The sequence below is a fragment of the Silurus aristotelis genome (assembly GCF_946808225.1).
Source record: "Silurus aristotelis genome assembly, chromosome: 11".
Taxonomy (NCBI): domain Eukaryota; kingdom Metazoa; phylum Chordata; class Actinopteri; order Siluriformes; family Siluridae; genus Silurus; species Silurus aristotelis.
The window spans coordinates 8,087,904-8,112,944 of NC_139584.1; the positions used below are offsets into that span (position 1 = coordinate 8,087,904).

At 39.1% G+C, this 25,041-nt stretch overlaps 1 protein-coding gene across 1 annotated transcript; it reads right to left on the minus strand.

Moving 5' to 3' along the window:
• Positions 1-4,876: 4,876 nt before the first annotated feature.
• Positions 4,877-17,951, minus strand: LOC310733880 (solute carrier family 26 member 6-like). The gene is made up of 19 exons (XM_083555366.1): positions 17,468-17,951; positions 16,539-16,678; positions 13,947-14,057; positions 13,506-13,681; positions 12,949-13,113; positions 12,470-12,622; positions 11,592-11,674; positions 11,323-11,470; positions 11,086-11,199; positions 10,512-10,589; positions 10,156-10,251; positions 9,776-9,882; positions 9,626-9,695; positions 9,222-9,314; positions 6,990-7,094; positions 6,747-6,911; positions 6,577-6,631; positions 6,215-6,333; positions 4,877-5,965 (listed from the first exon to the last, which is right to left on the minus strand). Exons 1-19 carry the CDS (start codon positions 17,611-17,613, stop codon positions 5,942-5,944), a joined length of 2,148 nt encoding a protein of 715 aa, XP_083411492.1. The 5' UTR covers positions 17,614-17,951; the 3' UTR covers positions 4,877-5,941.
• Between the last annotated feature and the right edge of the window lie 7,090 nt (positions 17,952-25,041).

The following is a 25,041-nucleotide window of genomic DNA, read 5'->3' on the forward strand; positions in this document are numbered from 1 at the left end:
TAATAAAACAAAAAATAGAACATACACCTATCTATATCATACCAATTACAGCAAAGAGAAAATAAAGAAATTACATGAAACCCCAATTTTCTAGGGTACTAAAAATGTATGTAGCAGAATGTAAATTATTATTGCCAAAATATTTATTTTTTATTTGCTCACTAGGTTAAGGTCTTGAGATAAAAAAGGAGCGACATTCAGAATTTTAAATATAAATATAAATAAAAAATACTAATTGTATGTAAATTAAGCCAAACATGAAGCATCTGGGATTGCTGGTAAATGTTTCAAGAAATGTCCAACTCAGCACTTCACAGCAATTACAGAACAATTCAAATTTGCAATACTCATGTCTATCACCATGGAAAAATGTACCTGTTATGAGTTTCATATTGTTTTTATGTTGTACTAAAATCGCTGAATTCCTATTAAACAGCTAACCCTGCCAGCAAATGTTAGTATAATGTTAGCATAGCCTAACTAGCTAGATTTTTTTCATTTACTTCCAATCATTCTATATTTATGGACCATGTTTGCATTAAATGTATATTTCCCAGTATCATCTGAGATTTATATTTAGGGTTTCACATAATTCTAAAATATTCTGGATAATATTTTATATATATATATATATATATATATATATATATATATATATATATATATATATATATATATATATATATATATATATATATATATACAGTAGATACAGTACCTGTTGCTCTGGAGCCAATAAAAGGAAGCCTTTTATAAGTATGTAGGGAGGGATCATGCTGTTCTTACAGCTGTTAATGTTTATGTGTATGTCTGTGTGCATGGCTTTTACAGTTTTTTTGGATTGCTTAAGCACGATTTTCAAAACAGGGCCCGTGTTTTTAAAACACTACACACAATTAGCACAACCACACACCCAATTAAGAAAACACTACAGATCCCTTGCATAATTAAACACTCTTGTAAAAACTATACACTTCTGTGTAAAAAACACACTTTGTTACCATATGAAACACACACGTTTCACGTTACTATACTCTGTTTGCATGAGTTACACTCTGCTGTGATAAACCTAAAACGGTGGATATAGGACGATGAAATGTGGATGTTGATGAAACCAGTTCTGAACCAGAGCAGAGCGGTGGAAAGACACATTGTCCCAGACAACAATGTATTGCATATGATCGATTTGATTTGCTGCTGTTATGTTGTGCAATCGGTCCAAGAATCTAAGTATGAGTGCTGTGTTGTAAGGTCCCATATGCGCATGGTGGTGGAGGACCCCATTCTGTGTTATGGCTGCACAGAGTTTTATATTAACCCCACATTGCCCTGGGACATTGACTATAGCCCCGTGGCCAATAATGTTTCCTCAGCGTCAGGCCGTGGTTGACAACGTGGTCAACCAGTGTTGCGCGGATCTCATTTGTCAGATTCGGTCCTCTTTGAGCACCTTCTTGTCTTCCTTTTCCTATTTCTCTACCTCTACCAGCATAGCCTCCATCTCTTCCTCTTCCTCTGTTGATTCCTCCTCTGTTGACTCCTCTTCCTTCCCTTCCTTCTCCTCCTTGTCCTCCTCCTCGTTCTCCTCGTTCTTCTCGTTCTCCTCCTCGTCTTACTCGTTCTCTGACTCTTTCCATTGTGCTTGAAGACCGATGAACTCACCTGCTGCTTTTTATAGTGCTTATACACCTGATTAGTGTGTCTGCAATTAAGCAAACAAGTGTTTGCACACCTGATGACTGTGTTAAACCAATTGGTTGGACGGTGCAGTAATTTGACAGTCAGTGCTTTGGTATTGCAAAGGAAGTGACTTCATAATGGATTTTTGTGTGTAATGTATGTTAAGTGTGTTTAGTGTTTTGCAAATTACTGTGTGTAGTGTTTTGCAACAAGTGTGAGGTTGATAATGTGCTTATAGTTGTGCAAATATGGGCTGATGTTTTGCCTCTTGAGTGTAAGGTTTTGCTAATAGTGTACTACTTTTAATTTTAGTGTGTAAGCAATCCAAAAAAACTGTAATATCTACTTAGTATCTACTGATTACTGTATACATGCTTATACAGTACATGTAAATAAAAGCTAAGATATACTGCATATGTGTGCAGAAATCTTTTTATTTTTCATCCAAATGTGTGTGAATAAATGTGTGGCTTCCTGTTCGAGTGTGAATTAATACCTCGCCTGAACAACAGGCAGTCCTGTTATTTTTCGCTCCTTTTCTCTTTTGTCTTTGTGCTGTTCTTTTGTGTCTTTCTTGTTCACCAGATTTGTCTTTTAAAGCTTGGTTAAAATGTGACATCCTTCTTTCCATAATGGAGTAAAACCAGTGCTAGCTTCTGTTGTTCAGGAAAAGCTCTGTGTGTGTCCGGTAAAGTAGGAAAGTTACTGCGTTTCTCCTTGGCCCCACTATATCATGGAAAGGGGGGGGCACAAACAATGTGTTGCTTGTCTGGGAGCCAGGCATGCTAGGTTGGTTCTTGAGTTAGATGACAGATTGTGCAGATTGCGCTTACATGACAGTGCGAATGCTCCTGGAGAGCACTCTTTGAGGAGGGTGCTTCCGCTCTTCTTGGTGCTGGCCCAGCTTTTGCCAAGGCAAAGCGGCATTCAAGGACCCGAGGCTCTCAAGTGGACCTTGCAGAGGAGTTGGAGATGGGCTCGTCCCTTTTGCCTCTCTCACCTGCCGGGTCCAGCGCCCATTCGCAAGGTTCGAAAGCAAGCTTTTAGGTGGTTTCTTTCCTTTGCAAGGAGAGTGCTTAGCTCTGCCTCTTTTGTTTAGAGGGGGGGGGGGGTTAGATCTACGAGCCCCCTGAGACTACCCCTCAGGCAGCCACATTTGTCCCCTGCTTGTGTCGAGTACATTCTCGTAGCCATCAAGAGAGTGAGGTAAGGCCAGTCACTCACTGAAAAGCAGTTCCAAAGACTGCTGGGTCTGATGGCAGCAGCTACCAATGTGGTTCGACTTGGCCATTTGTTACTGACTCAGGGCCCCATGCTGGGAATTTCTGGGCATCGCATAACACTTAAGACAGACGCGTGCGTCCCTTATGGAGTCGGGAGCGGTCATGAGTGGCCACTACGCTCATGACCTTTTGGGGGTCTGCGAACTCGCCTCCTGTACAAGCTGGCATGTCAGATCCTCCTGTGGGCCTGAAGGGACCTGCTCTCCTTGAAGGCAGTGTATATCCCTGGCGGACCTGTTAGCCCTTCTTGAACTGGAATCAGGGATCTTCTATCTCAGGCAGGGGGTACAATAATACAACCACGCAGATAGCTGTAGAGGCTGTGGCTCTGGCCCTTGAAGGGGTGCAGCACCTAGCCGCCAGCCTCTCCACCAAGGTGGTAAAGACCATTTTCCAATCTAGAGCTCTCTCCACGAGGACGTCGTATGCTGTGAATGACCTTGAGTGCCTGCATGGGACTTGGCCATTGTCTTGAAGGCCCTGTCAGAGCACATGGAGTAAAAATCGTTTTTGATGCAGCGTCTCATTCCCTTGGGGAACCATGGTTACATACGTAACCTGAAGACAATTTTTAAGCTGATTTGTTAAAAGAAATGAAATGACAAAACATTTGTTTCACTTGCCTTGTCTTTATTTTCTTCAGTGTTGGAATTTCTCCAGCCTGTCTCAATAAGGTATGCGTGTTCATACAACAGCAGATAATACCACCTACTCACACACAAACACACACACACACACACACACACACACACACACACACACACACACACACACACACACACACACACACACAAATCCTAGCATCATTTCTGCACCAAATATTTAAATGCCAATGTTGTGTTTTGAGAAATTATTTTAAAATAAGATGTTCTAAAATGTCTCATGTATGTATTATATACACCCAGACACATCTGTCAGAGCATCTGTAATGCTCCACTGGCTTCATGGTGAATAATCCACTTTGTTACTGTTCATTAAACCCATGACTTTGCCCAAAACAAGACTACTGATGGAGAATAGCAAGAATATATTAACCCAATTTCTCAAAAAACCTAGGTGCTGTGTCACTGTGTGTAAGCAGCAGGCCTGACTACTACTGAATAACTGTTACAAACTAAGCTGAAGCCATTACAGTTAGCCCACAGCCTGGTTTTATACCATTCTGTCTATTGCAATTGGTTTTACACAAAAACAAAAAAATCTCACCTTAAAATACAACAGTATGGGTGTCAAAATATATGATAAAAAAACATATATATATATGTTTTATTTTTATATAGTACATATAGTAATCCAGTAGTCTATAAGGTGATCTCTCACATACAGTTATTTTCAGAAGTCATTTGTGTTTTGTGTGTTCATGTTCCTGTGATCAGTTGTGATCAGCAACCTCACAAGTGTTTTCTCTCTCTCTTGACTGTATGAGGGTAAAAAAAAATGTAGCTTTTCATGCAAGAAAGTCATCGACCCTAAAGACTTTCTCATGTTCGAAAATGTCAATTTCCTCAGAGAAAAGTTTCCTCTATCTACATTGACATGTTTTTAATTTCATTTCTTTGTAACATTATTCATACAAGTCCTGTACATAATGGTACAATAGAGCAATTGTATATAACTTGAAGCATGCACTAGTGTCACTTATATCTCAGTTACAGAAAGTTACAAAAAGGTACTTAAATTACAGTTAAAAGCTGGAATGTTCATTACAATAATAGTCATTATTGTAATGAACATTCCAGCTTTTAACTGTAATTTAAGTACCTTTTTGTAACTTTCTGTTACAAAAAGCTCTTTGTAACTTTCTGTTACAAAGAGCTCAGTGGCAAAGAATGTTTGACTTTTCTACTGTTTAATGTTGTGTATATGCTAGGATCGATTATAATTCAATGCATCTAAAGGAAAAAAAGAAAAGGTTTGTTTAAAATTATATTAATGCTTTATTAATATGATTTAAAAGATTCACAAATATCCAGCAAAACAGCATGGAAACAGCATATTTCTATTACATGTGTAGTCATCAAACAAACCTCTGTCAGTGTGTTATTCTATTTATTAACATTCAAATCAATGACACATTTGTATTACATTTATTTATTGCATCAGATCTATCATAATAAAGAAGTTAATACACTATATGGACAAAAGAATTGACAATCTTGATCTTGAATTTTGGAGGCACACAGTTGTTTATAGGATTTATTTGGCTGCTGTAGAATTAAAATTTCCCTTCACTTAAACTATTAGACCCAAACCTGTTTTAACTTGACAAATCCCCTGTGAACAGAGTGAGTTCCATGAAGATATGATTTACATGTATTGGAGTGGAAGATCTTGAATGGCCTGCTATAGAGCTCTGACTTCAACCCTACTTAAGACATTTGGGATAAATTGTATTTCTGACCGCACCCCAGGCCTCCTCACCCTACATCAATACGTGACCTAACTAACACCCTTGTGGCTGAATAAGCACCAATCTCCTCAAGTACACTACATAATCTTGTGGAACATCTTTTTCTGTTAATATAACTGAAAATAGGAAACTAAATGTGGAATGGAATATTTAAAATGTCCATGCAAATCGTATAGTCATGTGTCATTTGTCCATATAGTCCATATATCATGTCTTTATTGGCTTAAGGAATATCTGACAGATGTCATACCGTGTTATACAAATGACACTATACAATGTAATATATTATATTATATTATATTAATATATCATAATGTGCTGATGTTTACACAGAATATAATGACATTAACACAACCACCAGCAATTGTTTTAGATATATTAACAAGAGATATTAATGAAATAACTGAGAAATATACAAGTAATAAAAAATAAAAAAACCACAAACAAAATTTTTGTAACAGAGTGGTTTTAACAGAGTGGTGTTAAGCTTGAAAATATACATACATATTTTTAAAACTTGTCACATATTTATTGCCACACTCAGGATGCTCTGTGGATCGATTCGGGATCAGAAATGTGTGGCGTTTTTAGGCTGTGAAAGAAGAGAAGAAGAGAAAAGGTATGATTCATAAGTGTGTGTTGCAATAATAGCCTTCAGGATATTATCCTCTGTAAAACTGCCAGCAATTTAATATTTCCTCATTACCATGGCTGTATTTAATGTGTGTGTGTGTGTGTGTGTGTGTGTGTGTGTGTGTGTGTGTGTGTGTGTGTGTGTGTGTGTGTGTGTGTGTGTGTGTGTGTGTGTGTGTGTGTGTGTGTGTGTGTTTTGATGTCTGACCTCCTGTGTGTTTTCTCCTTGGTAGTGAAGAACAGCATCATGGACAGTGGAAAAGAGAATCGCTTTAGTCACTTTGTCATTGAAGAAATCTCCCCTTTCCAAACTGTCAGTAACACAACCTTGAGAGAAAGAGAAAAAGAGAGGGAGAGAGAAAGAGAGAGAGAGAGAGAGACAGAGAGAGAGAGAGAGAGAGAGAGAGAGAGAGAGAGAGAGAGAGAGAGAGAGAGGGAGAGAGAGAGAGATGTAGAAGTTGCTGTATTAGTTTTTCCTCCAGAGTCAGCATGTATAAATTGCTCAAGGGTTTACGATGCTTTCATGCTTTCATCAGATCAGCTTGGGTTAGTACAGTATAGATTACTTACTTTGACAGCCTGATAGATACACTTTAATTCCAGCCTCCCCAAAGTCCTTATGGATCTACAAAAGAGAGATGATATCTTATTAGGCATTCAATTATTTCTTTTATTGGTTTCTATTACATATATTTTTAAACACATATATAAAATAGCAGACTCTCTGACAGGATTCTCACATTGCGTAAAGTTTTCACTCCCACTGTATCCAGGAAATTCACTGGACTCAAATCGAGGATGATGGCCTTGGGTATAGTGGGGTCATGACCCTGGTGAGGCTCTGGACACACTATCACTGAAACGTCATATTTTCCCTCACTGTCTGACATTTCTTCCCCCTCCACCTAGAAAAAGCCAAAAAGTCAAAACTCACTGACATTCACATGAACATTCAACACACTGGGTCAAGGTCCAGGTTTTACCTTAGCTTGTTTTTTTGCTCGCTTTGCCTCTTTCTTCTCTTTCCTGAGTCTCTTTGCCTCAAGCTTCTTCTTGTGTGCGAGGAGTTTGGGCACATCTACCCCACTCTACATGCAGACACAGATGTGAGATTACATTTAAACTATTACATTATCATAAACATGATATGAAACATAGAAAGTATTCTATTATCTGAACTGCATACAAGATACAAGAAGAGCACAGTGTCAGCTATGGTACAGTGTCCCTGGAGCAGATGGGGTTAAGTGCCTTGCTGAAGGGACCAGCAGTGGCAGCATGGTGGTGATGGGGCTTGAACCACAACCTTATAACCCAAAGTCCTAAGCACTGAACCACCAATGCAAATAAGTATTTGATACACTGCTGATTTTTCAAGGTTTCCCACTTACAAAGAACAAAGAGATCTGTAATTTTTATTGTAGGTACACCTCAACTGTGAGAGACAGAATCTAAAAAAAAAAAAAAAAAAAAAAAAAAAAAAAAAAAAAAAAATCACATTCTATGACTTTTACATAAATAATATTCTTTTTTTTTTTTAGAGTATTTGATCACCTACCAACCGGCAAGAATTCTGTCTTTTACACACCTGTTAGTTTGTCTTCAAGAAGCCCTCATATTCTCCACTTATTACCTGTATTAATTGCACCTGTTTAAACTCGTTACCTGTATAAAGACACCTGTCCACACATTTGATCAGACTAGAACCTCTCCACTATGGGCAAGACCAAAGCGCTGGGACACTAGCGGCAAAAATGTAGATATGCACAAGGCTGGGATAGGCTACAGGGCATTAGGCAAACAGCTTGGTGAGAAGGCAACAACTGGTGACGCAATTATTAGAAAATAGAAGAAATTCAAGATGACTGTCAATTTCCCTTGGACTGTGGCTCAATGCAAGATCTCGCCTCATAGAGTATCAATGACCCTGAGAAAGGTGAGGGATCAGCCTAGAAATACACGGGAGGACCTGGTCAGTGACTTGAAAAGTGCTAGTTAATTAGTAACACACTACCATCATGGATTAAAATCTTCCTGCTCAAACCACCAAATGTCCAGGCCTGTCTGAAGTTTGCCAAAGACCATCTGGATGATTCAGAGAAGGCATGGTAAAAGGTCATGTGGTCAGATGAGATCAAAATTTGGTATAAACTCCACTCGCTGTGTTTGGAGGAAGAAGAAAGATGATTACAATCCCATTAACACCATCCCAACCGTGAAGCATGGGGTGGAAACATCATGTTTGGGTTTGCTTTTCTGCAACGGGGACAGGAAGGATGCACCATATCAAGGGAGGATGGATGGGGCCATGCTATGCAAGATTTTTCTCAGTAAGAGCATTGAAGATGGGTCATGGCTGGGTCTTCCAGCATGACAATAACCCAAAACACACAGCCAGGGCAACTAAGGAGTGGCTCCGTAAGAAGCTTTTCAAGGTCCTAGTGGCCTAGCTAGTCTCCAGACCTGAACCCAGTAGAAAATCTATGGAGGGAGCTGAAACTCTGTTTTTCTCAGCGACAGCCCTAAAACCTGAAAGATCTGGAAAAGATCTGTATGGAGGAGCGGGCCAAAATCCCTGCTGCAGTGTGTGAAAACCTGGTCAAGAACTACAAGAAACATCTGACCTTCTGTACCAAATATTAAGTTCCATTTTTCTATTGTATCAAATACTTATTTCATGCAATAAAATGGAAAATAATTATTTATATATCACATAATGTGATTTTCTGGATTTTTTTTTTTAATTCTGTTTCTCACAGTTGAAAATGAAAATTTCGGATCTCTTCATTCTTTGTAAGTGGAAAAACTTGAAAAATCGGCAGTGTATTAAAAACCTATTTGCCCCACTGTATATGTGATAGCAACATACTGGTGTACTGAAAATAATGATGAAAATGATGATGAAAAATAAAGAGAGATGAGAGATATGACCTAATTCCTGCTCTTTTATAATTTTCTCTACTATCAACCATATAAAGGCTCACACAAAAAACAGAGGAGCTCTTATCTATATTAAATCCTTATCTTTTAATCTGTGTTTGAATCTCCTGTGTTTTTACTTACTTACTTTACTTACTCCTTATTCTTGTCCATTTTCTAGATTTACACTTTTGTCTGTATCGTACGTTTCTTAAGTTTAGATATTTTTTTGTGTAATAGATATCAGTATTTTATAGCTAGATGGTTAATGGGTGTATTGGAGTGTGTGAGCTCACCTTCTCATATAGGTGCTCTATATACATCTCTGCATTCGCAAAATACAGTGTAGCAGAGCAACGAAAAATCACAAGACCTGAAATCTGTGTAACCTGCAACACACACACACACACACACACACACACACACACACACACACACATGCATTTATAGAAAAACATTCATTTGTGTAACAAACATGTTAAAGAGTTCTTTATGAGAGGTCTTTAATAATGAACATGCAAAAGACTCTTTAATAATGAACATGCAAAAGACGTCTGTTTTTTCTTTAAACAGTATTCATGTCTATGGTTTAATGCATCTCTATCTATCTATTGATCATTTAGTTTCTGCACTAAATGGTGCTTTTCAGAAACTTTTAGATTTGTACAATTTCCCCTTCTGGCTCCTGACTTTTGTGTACCTGGTTATAGTCCTCTGTGGGTTTGTAGATGTCCGTGCCAGGTAACTGACCAAGGACAGAATACCTCGGTCTAAAAAAGATAGTGTTAATATTAAGGTTTGGTCAAAAGGATCATCTGACGAATAGATGAGTTTGAACATTCACACTTACAGCTGAGTTCTGAATATGACGGTGAGCATGGAGAAGGCGATAGATGCTGCCAAACCCAGATCAGGATTTAACAGGATTGTGAGAATAAATGTCATCACCCAGACAAGCTGCAGATGCACAACACAGTAAACAAAAAGGCAAAAGTACAGCTTCTGTCTTTAGACTGAAAACACAATGCTCTCCATTTATAAATGAATAAAAGAACTATAATATAATTCTAAATTTCTCTTCTCATACAGAACATCCTTTTAACAGTGCTGTCTTTCTCTCTCTCTCTCTCTCTCTCTCTCTCTCTCTCTCTCTCTCTCTCTCTCTCTCTCTCTCTCTCTCTCTCTCTCTTTCTCTCTCTCTCTCTCTCTATATATATATATATATCTCACCATATCCACTCTGTTGCTCCTCCAGAGGGTCCGAATGTCTGTAAACTGCTTCAACATGCCTTGCAGGTTCACATAGATAACAGCAGCCAATACAGCCTAGACACACACACACACACACACACACACACACACACACACACACACACACACACACACACACACACACACACACACACACACAGACCCCGTTATCATGATTCTTGCAGCAGAATGATCAAGCGTCTATTCGTCTATATTAGTACATATACAGTGTATATGCTTTTTGTATGTATTTGGCACTTTGTTTCTGACAGTTGCCAAACACACACAAACACAAACACACATTTTATCCTTTAACTCTTTGACATTCTGGATACCTTCGGCAGCTCCTCAAAGAGTTCTCCTATCTTTAGCAAGATCACAAGAATCACTAGAGCTGAGAGAGCACCTGCAACCTAAATGAAGGCAAAGAGAGAGAGAGAGAGAGAGAGAGAGAGAGAGAGAGAGAGAGAGAGAGAGAGAGAGAGAGAGAGAGAAATTGAGGCATCATTGCTATGGTTTTCTGACACATTGTGGCCTAATATGAATCAATAAATAAAAGTTTTCTTTTTATTTGAAAATTGAGTTATCAGGCTTAAGTAACTTAGAACCACATGTAAAATATGAAGGTTTTATTTAAAATTACTTGTCACTTTGGGACATATATATTGTAATGTCAATAATTTGAGTCGATTATTCGTTTTCAAGCCTGATTTTGAGATTCTGACCAAGGATGATGTTCCCTGTGGTGTAGCATATGGAATAATTGGATAACAAGTGATAAAATTACCTCTAGATACAGACAGGAACATATATATTTTAACTATTATGTTATCATAACTATGGTTATGTTGGAAAAAGTCTTTAATTTGATTTAGAATTTTTATTTATGCTTTTATGCCTGATTCTAACCTGAGTCTTTCCCCCTGCACTAATTTGCACCATAGAGCGAGACATAGAGCAGCTGATGGCGAAGCACTGGAACATGGCTCCGATTGAGTTGCTTAGCCCTAATGCTATCAGCTCCTATAGCAGAATGGAGAAACAATTAATAATTAAAGATAGAGAAGTTAGCGGCATCAATGGCATGTTACAAAAGTCGATGAACATACGGTACATGCAGTTGATTTATTAATGATTCTGTCTTGCCTGATTGCTGTCGACTTTGTAGCCATATTTGAGAGCAAAGATACGGCCAAGGGAGATGGCAATACCGTAACCCACAACAGCCAGTGCAAACGCATCACCGATCATAGATCCCATCATAGAGAATGCAGGCAAGACTGGAGCCTGCAAACTAAACACACAGAGTTTAATCAGTCAATTAGTTATTTACACAGACCATCAGCATTATCAACACAAAGCATTAGTTGTGTTTTTGCAAATTTATAATACAGAAAGAGAAAATAAAGTCTCACCCTGATGGTATCGAACCTACAACTTCCACATTGTACTGAGTCTTGAAATCGAATTGCCATGACAGTGCAGTAGCTATAATGATCTACATGCACAAACAAAAAGATTCCAATGTATTAAACAAGTGTTTATATCCATGGAACAATGACATTTTTAACATAAATATAATGTGTCTACATTATTCCAAAATCTAAGTGTAATATTTAAATTAAATCACACCCAAAAATATGCCATAATGCAAAATCTTTAAGGAAATAACTAAAATAAACAAATCGAGTTATTGCACGTGTTTTTTTTTTCTGTTTGCCTACAGGTATTGAAATATCTGTATTTTAAGAATTATACATGTACTTTATATACAACGTGGTTATTCGGCTGAAATGCTGAATTGGTGTTCGGTCAAACTAATCTAATGACATTTTATGTGTATGAAGTTCCGTGACATGAGCATACACATGAACAAGGGACAATTTATTTAAGACATGTTACCAAAACTGAGGACAAGAGTATCACTTCAGTTTTGGGTTCCGGCTAATGTTCAGAACTTTGATATTGGTATTATATTGTATAATTTAATTCGTAATTTAATAATTTATATATAAGTCATTAATTTATTCATTTATTTATTTTAATAACCATATTTTGTCTAATCATGGTTATGATGGATCTGGAGTTTCTGCTGGAATCACTGGGCATGAGGTGAACACTGCATGGCCTAATCCACTGTATATATGAGCATGTTTTGTAAGGAAACACAAGTACAAACACGGACACCAGTAACCCAAGCATATTAAACCTGGTGCCATGAGGTAGTATTAATCGATATCAAATATACACTAAAATATGTGTGTGGGTGATGCACATGTGTGAATTCACTCACAGCAAGAAGCTCAACAGGAATAGGAACAGGAAGTTTACGTGCCAGATACGTATTTATTTCCTTTGCAATGATCAGACCCACAATAGTAACGAAGCTCACAACTAGTGTCCCAATGTTTGTCCCGCCCAACAAAGAGCACACGTCTATCACCGTCTGAGAAGAGACAGATAACAAGATAGAGAAAATCTGCAGGAAAGATTTGTATAATTGTAATGTATGTGTTTTAATCTAGTTAAAGGATCAAATTAGTCATTTTTTTTGTTTTTTTCTGTTTAGTTGCAAAGTCCTCCATTTACCCTCTGCTAATACCATCCACTGACTATAAATGTACTTTTAGTAACTTTATGAACACAGAAAAGATTAATTATTTACTGGGTCAGCATGTATACATTGTGTGTGTGTGTGTGTGTGTGTGTGTGTGTGTGTGTGTGTGTGTGTGTGTGTGTGTGTGTGTGTGTGTGTGGTGTTTTCAAACGCACATATATAAGAGAGAAAGGTCCACTGTAGCGCTTTGGGCTGATCCCGAATGTGTATTTAAACTGTGACACAATAACGTGAATGGCTGCTGCTGTAGTGTAGCCTCGAACCAAAGGCTCAGAAAGATATGTGACCACAAATCCAAACTGCACCAAGCCTAGGAGCAACTACACACACAAACACAAACACATACACAGATTGAATGGATAATTTTGTGAAGGACCCTTAAAAAGTTTTTAAGAGCATAAATGCATGTTCATTGTTTCAGCCTTAAGTTCTGTTATATTTACTGTTCCATTCTGCCACTATTGTGTTATATTTGATACAGAACAAAACAAAATCAACAGTTTAGCAATATACTTCAAGTAATCGTGTTATAAAAATATGTAAATAATTAGGTCATAATTCATAATAATTGTAGATATGACTGACAACTAGACACATCCTCCACTTTAATAGGAACTCTGGTACATCTACACATTCATGCAGATACATACCCAGCCAATCATGAGTGCTTGTACCAGAAAAGATCATACACAGACACAGAGGTTAAACAAACCTGAAAGATGCCAGATAAAAATGTGACAGCCACAGCAATCTTGACCCTCTCGTGGTCACGGGCAACAGTGTCTATAATGCTGCCATTGGAAATGTTGTTAAAGATCATGAAATCTGTATCAGGAGCCATGCGCTCTGTCACACCACCGATCATCACACTCATCACTGCGTATGTACCTATGGCAGAGGGTGTGTGATTTATACAAGTCTTTTTAATTTTCTCATTTTGTGTGTGTGTGTGTGTGTGTGTGTGTGTGTGTGTGTGTGTGTGTGTGTGTGTGTGTGTGTGTGTGTGTGTGTGCGTGTGTATATATATATATATATATATATATATATATATATATATATATATATATATATATATATATATATATATATATTTATATATATATATATATATATATATATATATATATATATATATATATATATATATACTTACCCACTGAGATATGCTGAGAGGTCCCAAAGATGAAGTAGAGAAGGATCGGGTAGAAAGATGAGTATAGGCCAAACACAGGTGGGACAGCAGCTAGCAGTGCATATGCCATTCCTATTCACACACACACACACACACACACACACACACACACACACACACACACACACACACACACACACATTTTCTGGATATGTTCCTGAATCTTAATGCAACAATTTACCCTAAATGTAGCCAAAACAGGTTTGCTATTCATTGTAATTTCTGTAATTATAGACTGGTGCTATGAGACTAAATAGTCATAGCTGTAACACGCATATAAATATCATGATTATATATAACTATATAATAAAATAATTAAATATAATTTTAATTATCATACTAGAAAAACCCTACACAGTGTATATCACTGTAATGATATCTAATGGTTTTATTCACATGGTAGTCTCTAAGATTAGACAAATATGCATTTAACATCCAGTAAAATAATTAGATTTATATATTATGATTATATATTACATACTTTGTTTCCTGTCATTTTTAGGCCACCAATTCTGAACAATTATGTCATTTATTGAAAATTGTAAATTAGGAGATTGTGAATCTTAATCAAAAATGCTTACTGACCTCAGTCAAAATGTTTTAATAAATAGTGAACATTTGCTTATTTTATGGACTACATTAAATCAGCAAGTCTCTGTAATATATAGTGTATATGTACCAAATATGGGGATACTGTATAACAAACTACACTTTCTTGTAGCACCAGTGCAAAGATAAAGAATTAAATTCAGTCATCACAAACACATGCTGTATGCTAAATCTGCTATGAGTGTAGAATCTATTTTACTAAACTACTCCTTTTTACTGATCTCAGATATACAGTGGGTACGGAAAGTATTCAGACACCCTTAAATTTTTCACTCTTTTTTATTTTGCAGCCATTTGCTAAAATCATTTAAGTTCATTTCTTTTCCTCATGAATGTACACATAGCACCCTATATTGACAGAAAAACACAGAATTGTTGACATTGTTGCAGATTTATTAAAAAAGAAAAACTGAAATATCACATGGTCCTAAGTATTCAGACCCTTTGCTCAGTATTTAGTAGAAGCAGCCATTTGATCTAATACAGCCAGGAGTCTTTTTGGGAAAGATGCAACAAGTTTTTCACACCTGGATTCAGGGATCCTCTGCCATTCCTCCTTGCAGATCCTCTCCAGTTCTGTCAGGTTGGACGGTAAACGTTGGTGGACAGCTATTTTTAGGTCTCTCCAGAGATGCTCAATTGGGTTTAAGTCATTGCTCTGGCTGGGGCATTCAAGAACAGTCACGGAGTTGTTGTGAAGCCACTCCATCGTTATTTTAGCTGTGTGCTTAGGGTCATTGTCTTGTTGGAAGGTAAACCTTCAGCCCACTCTGAGGTCCAAAGCACTCTGGAGAAGGTTTTCGTCCAGGATATCCCTGTGCTTGGCCGCATTCATCTTTCCCTTGATTGCAACCAGTCGTCCTGTCCCTGCAGCTGAAAAACGGCCCCACAGCATGATGCTGCCATCACCATGCTTCATTGTTGAGACTGTACTGGACAGGTGATGAGCAGTGCCTGGTTTTCTCCACACATACCGCTTAGAATTAAGGCCAAAAAGTTCTATCTTGGTCTCATCAGACCAGAGAATCTTATTTCTCACCATCTTGGAGAACTCCATGCGGGTTTTCATGTGTCCTGCACTGAGGAGAGGCTTCCGTCGGGACACTCTGCTATAAAGCCCCACTGGTGAAGGGCTGCAGTGATGGTTGACTTTCTACAACTTTCTCCCATCTCCCGACTGCATCTCTGGAGCTCAGCCACAGTGATCTTTGGGTTCTTCTTTACCTCTCTCACCAAGGCTCTTCTCCCCCGATAGCTCAGTTCGGCCGGTCGGCCAGCTCTAGGAATGGTTCTGGTCGTCCCAAACGTCTTCCATTTGAGGATTATGGAGGCCACTGTGCTCTTAGGAACCTTAAGTGCAGCAGAAATTTTTTTGGAACCTTGGCCAGATCTGTGCCTTGCCACAATTCTGTCTCTGAGCTCTTCAGGCAGTTCCTTTGACCTTAATGATTCTCATTTGCTCTGACATGCATTGTGATCTGTAAGGTCTTATATAAACAGGTGTGTGGCTTTCCTAATCAAGTCCAATCAGTATAATCAAAAATTTCTGGACTCAAATGAAGGTGTAGAACCATCTCAAGGATGATCAGAAGAAATGGAAAGCACCTGAGTTAAATATATGAGTGTCACAGCAAAGGGTCTGAAGACCATGTGATATTTCAGTTTTTCTTTTTTAATAAATCTGCAAAAAGGTCAACAATTCTGTGTTTTTCTGTCAGTATGGGGAGCTGTGTGTACATTCATGAGGAAGAAGAATGAACTTAAATGATTTTAGCAAATGGCTGCAATATAACAAAGAGTGAAAAATTTAAGGGGGTCTGAATACTTTCCGTACCCACTGTATACAGTGTTCAAGTATAATTAATTCAGAAGTGTAAGTGTGTGTGTGTGTGTGTGTGTGTGTGTGTGTGTGTGTGTGTGTGTGTGTGTGTGTGTGTGTGTGACCTTGTGGCAGGTGCATGATGCCCACACTGATTCCTGAGACAAGGTCTCCCACAGCATTTTCCCTTAGTGGGTAACGTGGCAGCCATGACAGCAGGGGAATACTCGACAGAAAGCATCTCTTCACACGAGGAACAGAACACCTGGCACAGAGACTGAGGTGAGACTCAAGTGGGATGATTTTCATTTCCACACAGATTCAGCCAACACATTCAGCCTCGCAGACAGGTGGGATTTAGTGTGACAGCCTTTCAGACAGTCACTGTGTTACCAAGAAAACACAGTTTAAATAACTGTGTGAAGCATTTCCATATTAATAAAATATAATGCTTTAGCACATTTATTGGTTTTCATGGCAGTATCTCTGACCAGCTGTAATTGATATCACAGACTTAAATGAATATGTTAGCATTTTACTTCGTATCAGCTCACTTTCAATGGACTTTTTTTGGTGGACATTTTACATAAACCAGTATCAATGTGAAATTGTCGATAAGGTGATTATTTCTGTAAAGACACATTTATTAATAATTTTCACTAGAAGCTCCAGTTTATGTACTTTGTAAGAGATAAAGTTGTTAGATTTTATACAGTATCTTATTATCTACCTGAAATAAGGAGGAAAAAAAGAGGTTTGTAAAAAAACATTAATTACTTATACAGCTGCTATAGCATAAGTGATAACAGGGACTAAATTGTTTTAATGGATGTTCTCTTCACTATATAAACTGTTGTCTCATACATTTCTCATCTGTAAACTTTTACGAGTTTAAAAACTTAGGCCTCCATTTTAATACTTGCTCAGCTTGCAGGCTTTTTTTTTCAGTTTTCAGAATTTTCTGTCATGTGCAAAAAAATATATATATATTAATATTCTTTGTAAATGTTGTTTTTTTTTTAATTTACGCTCTTAATAACAATAATCTTTTTACCTCATCGACTCCTTTATTTTGCTCATCAGTGATGTTTGGACATCTGATTTTTCTCCAAGTTCATCAACTTTGGATTCATCCATGACTTCTCGCTGGATGTGGTATCTCCCCCTCTTTTTTACCTTCTCATACATTTTTGCTTCCATGCTTTTCTTCTTAGCAGGTCTGGTGTTTGTTTCTAAAAAAAAATTTTTTTAATCACACCACACCACTCCCAACAGCCTAGATCCAAAAAGAAATTGATCCTCAAGAGTGCATGTATCTCCTCAACAGTGCATGTATCTCCTCAACACTGGATGTCCAAAGTCCTACAGATCACTCATATAAACTGTTGTGGAAAAAAAAGAGAGAGAGAGCTGTGATTGGAGATTCCAGTTGCATGTGCTGAATGTGTGTGTAGTGTGTTAGTAATTGTTGTAACGAACAGCATGGGCTTCTGCACGTCTTTCTTATTCTCCATGTTAATGTGTATCTTGTCCTATCTGGTATTAAAAGGGCCCCTTAGGTGTATACTCTTCTCTCTCTCTCTCTCTCTCTCTCTCTCTCTCTCTCTCTCTCTCTCTCTCTCTCTCTCTCTCTCTCTCTCTTTCACACACACACACACACACACACACACACACACACACACACACACACACACACACACACACACACACACACACAGAGAGAGAGAGAGAGAGAAAAAACAACAAATAGACAGAAAGACAAATCTGAATGAGAGGCCTGGGAAAACACTTGCATAGTGAAATGTTATGGTCAACATTTATTTTACTATATTGCAAATACTGTTAGATTTAACTGTCACTGTTGTATGTTCCAGTATAAAAACAGGTCCTAAATTAAAAACATTTCTTTAATCCCTTAGTCATTCACCATTTATCATTTCTAAACATGTTATCAGCAGAAATACTCGATGTTTTTCAAAGCCCATTTTTTTTGTCATTTTTGTCACAGCCAGAGAAATATTAAACAGGTATTTTCCACCAAAACTGTGATATATTTTTCATGTCATGATGGAGATATGGTCAGTGATTCCTCCTGCTGAGTGACTATTAGAGACATACAAGGCCATGCTTAAATAAAATGCCAACACTGGTGTATGATTTACTTTTCATTTTAAATTGTTTCCTGATTAATGATCCTAAATGCACTTTGACCTTTGCGTTTCTGACCTTTTTGAACTTTAGATTTTCTCCTTCCCAGCAATAAAGATTGCACCATGAATTATTATTTGTTCTAATGATCAAAATGTCTTTGACAAAATCTTGTGTGCGTTTTCAGTGTAAAATAAAATTAGAATGATTACAGCAAATGCATAGCAGTCACACAGTACAATACGCACAAGTTCGACTCATTACTTGGTGCACATTTAGACATATGCAGCTGAGCAGTGCAATATGTATGTCAAGGCTTTCAGAAAAATGCTGGTTGTGCACTAACATCAGTCAGAATCCAGTGTAAATGTAAATTATAAATTGCTGTGGCTGTAAGATAGAGTGGGATGCGCTTGTGGTGGTGTTATAATGTTATTATCTTATCCTGAAAAAAATCTCAATTGCACTCAGTATATAAAAACATGGTCAAGAAAGTGTATGTATTCTTTAGTGGTGTCTTATATGTTTCACAATTTAACCACCCCATATAAAATTCTGTGAAACTACTTTTGTTATATATATCCATTGCCTTTTATTTTGGAATATTTCATTTGCTATTGTCTCCCCATGAGGGTATGTTATGGTGTCATCTGTTCTTCAGACTGATGCCTCTGACCATGACATTGGCTCTGTACATGCACAACAACAGCAGGGAGTCAAAAAGGTAGTGGCCTATGCCAGTTATGTGGTAACCACAATCGAGCGTATTTGGTCCACCTTCAACACAGAGTGGTGAATGATTGGTCAGTCAGGCATTTTTTTGCACAATATGCAAGGGCTCTTCTTTGGGATTGTTACAGATCATAACACATTGTTGGGTTTAAAGAAAATGCCAGTCAATAGAGACCCAACAGGATGTAGAGCAAAAGACCCCCAGTTTGGTCTGAAAGGGAAGGTTCAGTACAGCTCGAAGTCTGTACTGACTACATTTGTAGGATGGTGGGTCGACTTTGATATAAAAAAAAACCACTTTCCAAGGCCAAAAAAGCATTTCTAGAGAACTACTGCAAGCAATATTTTGCAGGTCAGTCGAGAGCCATGTCAGTCCCTCATAGAGTAGCTCTCTTACAGAGTATTTGTACTATTCATCCATTTAAAAGGGTGCCAACTGACAATGGCAACGGAGCTTTGTGACAAAGTAAGGGCATAGATATACAGACATAGATATGTCTTAACCCTTTTTCACTAAATATGGTAATCTGTGAAAGGCCAAGGTTTCTAACTGTTGCACACTGTATTTCAGTATATCGCAGAACACTGTGCGATCAAGGATGCCAGTTTAAGGCAGAGTTGATAAAGGAGCTGTGTTCCAAAATGGTGTGTGACTAAACTAGAAACTTGCCAGCCTGAGAAAGACGGTTTAATTGAAAAAACGTAATTGCACCTTTTTTTTATTTTTTTTATTTTTTATTTTTTATTAACGTTAAACGTAATTGCACCTCCTCTCCTTGAACTGCCACCTTAACGTGGTGGAGGGGTTTGAGTACCCGAATGACCCTAGGAGCTATGTTGTCCGGGGCTATATGCCCCTGGTAGGGTCTCCCAAGGCAAACAGGTCCTGGGCGACGGGTCAGACTAAGAGCGGTTTAAAACCCCTTATGAGAGATACTACATTAGGGACCGTGACGTCGCCCGGTATGGCGCAACCGGGGCCCCACCCTGGAGCCAGGCCCGGGGTTGGGGCTCGTATGCGAGCGCCTGGTGGCCGGGCCTTCCCCCACAGGGTCCGGCCGGGCTCAGCCCGAAGGAGCGACGTGGGGCCGCCTTCCAGTGGGCTTACCACCTGCAGGAGGGACCGTAAGGGGCCGGTGCTAGGAGGATCGGGCAGCATTCGAAGGCGGGGGCCTCGACAACCCGATCCCTGGACACGGAAGCTAGCTCTAGGGACGTGGAATGTCACCTCGCTGGCGGGGAAGGAGCCTGAGATTGTGCGTGAGGTTAAGAGGTTCCGACTAGAGATAGTCGGGATCACCTCTACGCACGGCCTGGGCTCTGGAACCACACTCCTCGAGAGAGGATGGACTCTTTACAACTCTGGAGCTGCCCATGGTGAAAGGCGTCGGGCTGGTGTGGGTTTGCTTATAGCCCCCCAGCTCAGCCGCCATGTGTTGGAGTTTACCCCGGTGAACGAGAGGGTCGTTTCCCTGCGCCTACGGGTCGGGGATAGGTCTCTCACTGTCGTGTGTGCCTACGGGCCAAACGGCAGTATAGAGTACCCGGCCTTCTTGGGGTCTCTGGGAGGGGTGCTGGACAGTGCTCCGACTGGGGACTCCGTCGTTCTACTAGGAGACTTCAATGCACACGTGGGCAGTGACAGTGACACCTGGAGGGGCGTGATTGGGAGGAACGGCCCCCCTGATCTGAACCCGAGCGGTGTTCAGTTATTGGACTTCTGTGCTAGTTACAGTTTGTCCATAACGAACACCATGTTCAAGCATAAGGGTGTCCATCAGTGCACGTGGCACCAGGACACCCTAGGCCGTAGGTCGATGATTGACTTTGTGGTCGTTTCATCTGACCTGCGGCCGTATGTATTGGACACTCGGGTAAAGAGAGGGGCGGAGCTGTCAACTGATCACCACCTGGTGGTGAGTTGGATCCGATGGCGGGGGAGGAAGCTGGACAGACTCGGCAGACCCAAGCGTACTGTGAGGGTCTGCTGGGAACGTTTGGCCGAGCCTCCTGTCAGAGAGATCTTCAACTCCCACCTCCGGCGGAGCTTTGACCAGATCCCAAGGGAGGCCGGAGATATTGAGTCCGAGTGGACCATGTTCTCCACCTCCATTGTCGAAGCGGCCGCTCAGAGCTGTGGCAGTAAGGTCTCCGGTGCCTGTCGAGGCGGCAATCCCCGAACCCGGTGGTGGAAACCGGAAGTAAGGGATGCCGTCAAGCTGAAGAAGGAGTCCTATCGGGCCTGGTTGGCTTGTGGGACTCCTGAGGCAGCTGACGGGTACCGGCAGGCCAAGCGAACTGCAGCCCGGGTGGCTACTTGTAATTCATCTGCTCATGCTGTTAGAGAAAACTTGTCTCCTATTTTCTTTTTGGTGGAGTACCACACCAAACACCTAGCAAGGCCCTTGTTTTTGGTACAGTCTCAGCCAAAATTAGTTCAGCCTAATGCCACATTGCCTATTAATATATTCACTGCATTACAAAAGGTGGAAAGTTCCACTACTGCACCTCAGCATACTGTTCTAGACTTTAGACTGTTAGGTCAAAGGCTTGTCAGATTGCCTGTTCAGTTAAAAGATTACGCTGTAAAGTATAAGATAAAAAGTAAAAAATATTTATCAATCTGTTGTTCCAAAAATGGTAGCACATTGTTTCTGTTTCATCACCACTGACTGTTTGTGACTAGTATAAATATATATTGTATTCTAAGTATGAAACTCCTTGGTAGTAGTATAAAGTACTATAGCTATGCACTTTGATTTTTTTTATGGAATAGTTTATTGAGCACATTTATTTTGGTGGTCATGGGGGGTATTGTGGCCCTAAGAAAAAATTGTAAATGAAAAAGAAGAGTGTGAAGATTGATTGAAGATGCTCTCTCCCTAGTTATCCATTTTTTTCAAATAATATGTTAAACTGTCCATTATATTTTTACTTTGTCGTCATTGACAGTCCAAAGTGAACCTTAACCTTTGGTCCCCTATTTACATTTTGGCTTGTAAATGCTTTCCTTTGTTATCAAACAATCAGAGAACATTTAATTTCCTAATCATTAATAACTTCCCAATACTTGTGTCATGCCCACATTTTATATACCCTTTATCTCTCTCCTTCCCTCTCTCTTTTATCATTCTCATTCTTTATATACATCCACACCCACACACATATACTGTGTATGTACTATTTTATATATATATATATATAAATATATATATATATATATATATATATATATATATATATATATATATATATATATATATATATATATATATATATATATATATATATATATATATACAGTACAGACCAAAAGTTTGGACACACCTTCTCATTCAAAGAGTTTTCTTTATTTTCATGACTATGAAAATTGTAGAGTCACACTGAAGGCATTAAGGGCTATTTAACCAAAAAGGAGAGTGATGGGGTGCTGCGCCAGATGACCTGGCCTCCATAGTCACTGTACCTGAACCCAATCGAGATGGTTTAGGGTTTAAGTGCCAAGCATCTCTCGGGGAACTCCTTCAAGACTGTTGGAAGACCATTTCAGGTGACTACCTCTTGAAGCTCATCAAGAGAATGCCAAGAGTGTGCAAAGCAGTAATCAAAGCAAAAGGTGGCTACTTTGAAGAACCTAGAATATGACATTTTTCAGTTGTTTCACACTTTTTTGTTATGTATATAATTCCATATGTAATTCCACATGTGTTCATTCATAGTTTTGATGCCTTCAGTGTGAATCAACAATTTTCATAGTCATGAAAATAAAGAAAACTCTTTGAATGAGAAGGTGTGTCCAAACTTTTGGTCTGTACTGTATATACAGTGAGGAAAATAAGTATTTGAACACTCTGCTATTTTGCAAGTTCTCATACTTAGAAATCATGGAGGGGTCTGAAATTGTCATCGTAGGTGCATGTCCACTGTGAGAGACATAATCTAAAAAAAAAAATCCAGAAATCACAATATATGATTTTGTAACTATTTATTTGTATGATACAGCTGCAAATAAGTATTTGAACACCTGAGAAAGTCAATGTTAATATTTTGTACAGGAGCCTTTGTTTGCAATTACAGAGGTCAAACGTTTCCTGTAGTTTTTTACCAGGTTTGCACACACTGCAGGAGGGATTTTGGCCCACTCCTCCACACAGATCTTCTCTAGATCAGTCAGGTTTCTGGCCTGTCGCTGAGAAACACGGAGTTTGAGCTCCCTCCAAAGATTCTCTATTGGGTTTAGGTCTGGAGACTGGCTAGGCCATGCCAGAACCTTGATATGCTTCTTACAGAGCCACTCCTTGGTTATCCTGGCTGTGTGCTTCGGGTCATTGTCATGTTGGAAGACCCAGCCTCGACCCATCTTCAATGCTCTAACTGAGGGAAGGAGGTTGTTCCCCAAAATCTCGCAATACATGGTCCCGGTCATCCTCTCCTTAATACAGTGCAGTCGCCCTGTCCCATGTGCAGAAAAACACCCCCAAAGCATGATGCTACCACCCCCATGCTTCACAGTAGGGATGGTGTTCTTGGGATGGTACTCATCATTCTTCTTCCTCCAAACACGTTTAGTGGAATTATGACCCAAAAGTTCTATTTTGGTCTCATCTGACCACATGACTTTCTCTCATGACTCCTCTGGATCATCCAAATGGTCATCGGCAAACTTAAGACGTGCCTGGACATGTGCTAGTTTAAGCAGGGGAACCTTCCGTGCCATGCATGATTTCAAACCATGACGTCTTAGTGTATTACCAACAGTAACCTTGGAAACGGTGGTCCCAGCTCTTTTCAGGTCATTGACCAGCTCCTCCCGTGTAGTTCTGGGCTGATTTCTCACCTTCCTTAGGATCATTGAGACCCCACGAGGTGAGATCTTGCATGGAGCCCCAGTCCGAGGGAGATTGACAGTCATGTTTAGCTTCTTCCATTTTCTAATGATTGCTCCAACAGTGAACCTTTTTTCACCAAGCTGCTTGGCAATTTCCCCGTAGCCCTTTCCAGCCTTGTGGAGGTGTACAATTTTGTCTCTAGTGTCTTTGGACAGCTCTTTGGTCTTGGCCATGTTAGTAGTTGGATTCTTACTGATTGTATGGGGTGGACAGGTGTCTTTATGCAGCTAACGACCTCAAACAGGTGCATCTAATTTAGGATAATAATGTAGTGGAGGTGGACATTTTAAAGGCAGACTAACAGGTCTTTGAGGGTCAGAATTCTAGCTGATAGACAGGTGTTCAAATACTTATTTGCAGCTGTATCATACAAATAAATAGTTTAAAAATCATATATTGTGATTTCCGTTTTTTTTTTTTTTATAGATTATGTCTCTCACAGTGGACATGCACCTACGATGACAATTTCAGACCCTCTATGATTTCTAAGTGGGAGAACTTGCACAATAGCAGGGTGTTCAAATACTTATTTTCCTCACTGTATATATATATATATACAGTGGGTACGGAAAGTTTTCAGACCCCCTTAAATTTTTCACTCTTTTTTATTTTGCAGCCATTTGCTAAAATCATTCAAGTTCATTTCTTTTTCTCATTAATGTACACATAGCACCCCATACTGACAGAAAAACAAAAGAATTGTTGACACTGTTGCAGATTTATTAAAAAAGAAAAACTAAAATATCACATGGTCCTAAGTATTCAGACCCTTTGCTCAGTATTTAGTAGAAGCCCCCTTTTGATCTAATACAGCCATGAGTCTTTTTGGGAAAGATGCAACAAGTCTTTCACACCTGGA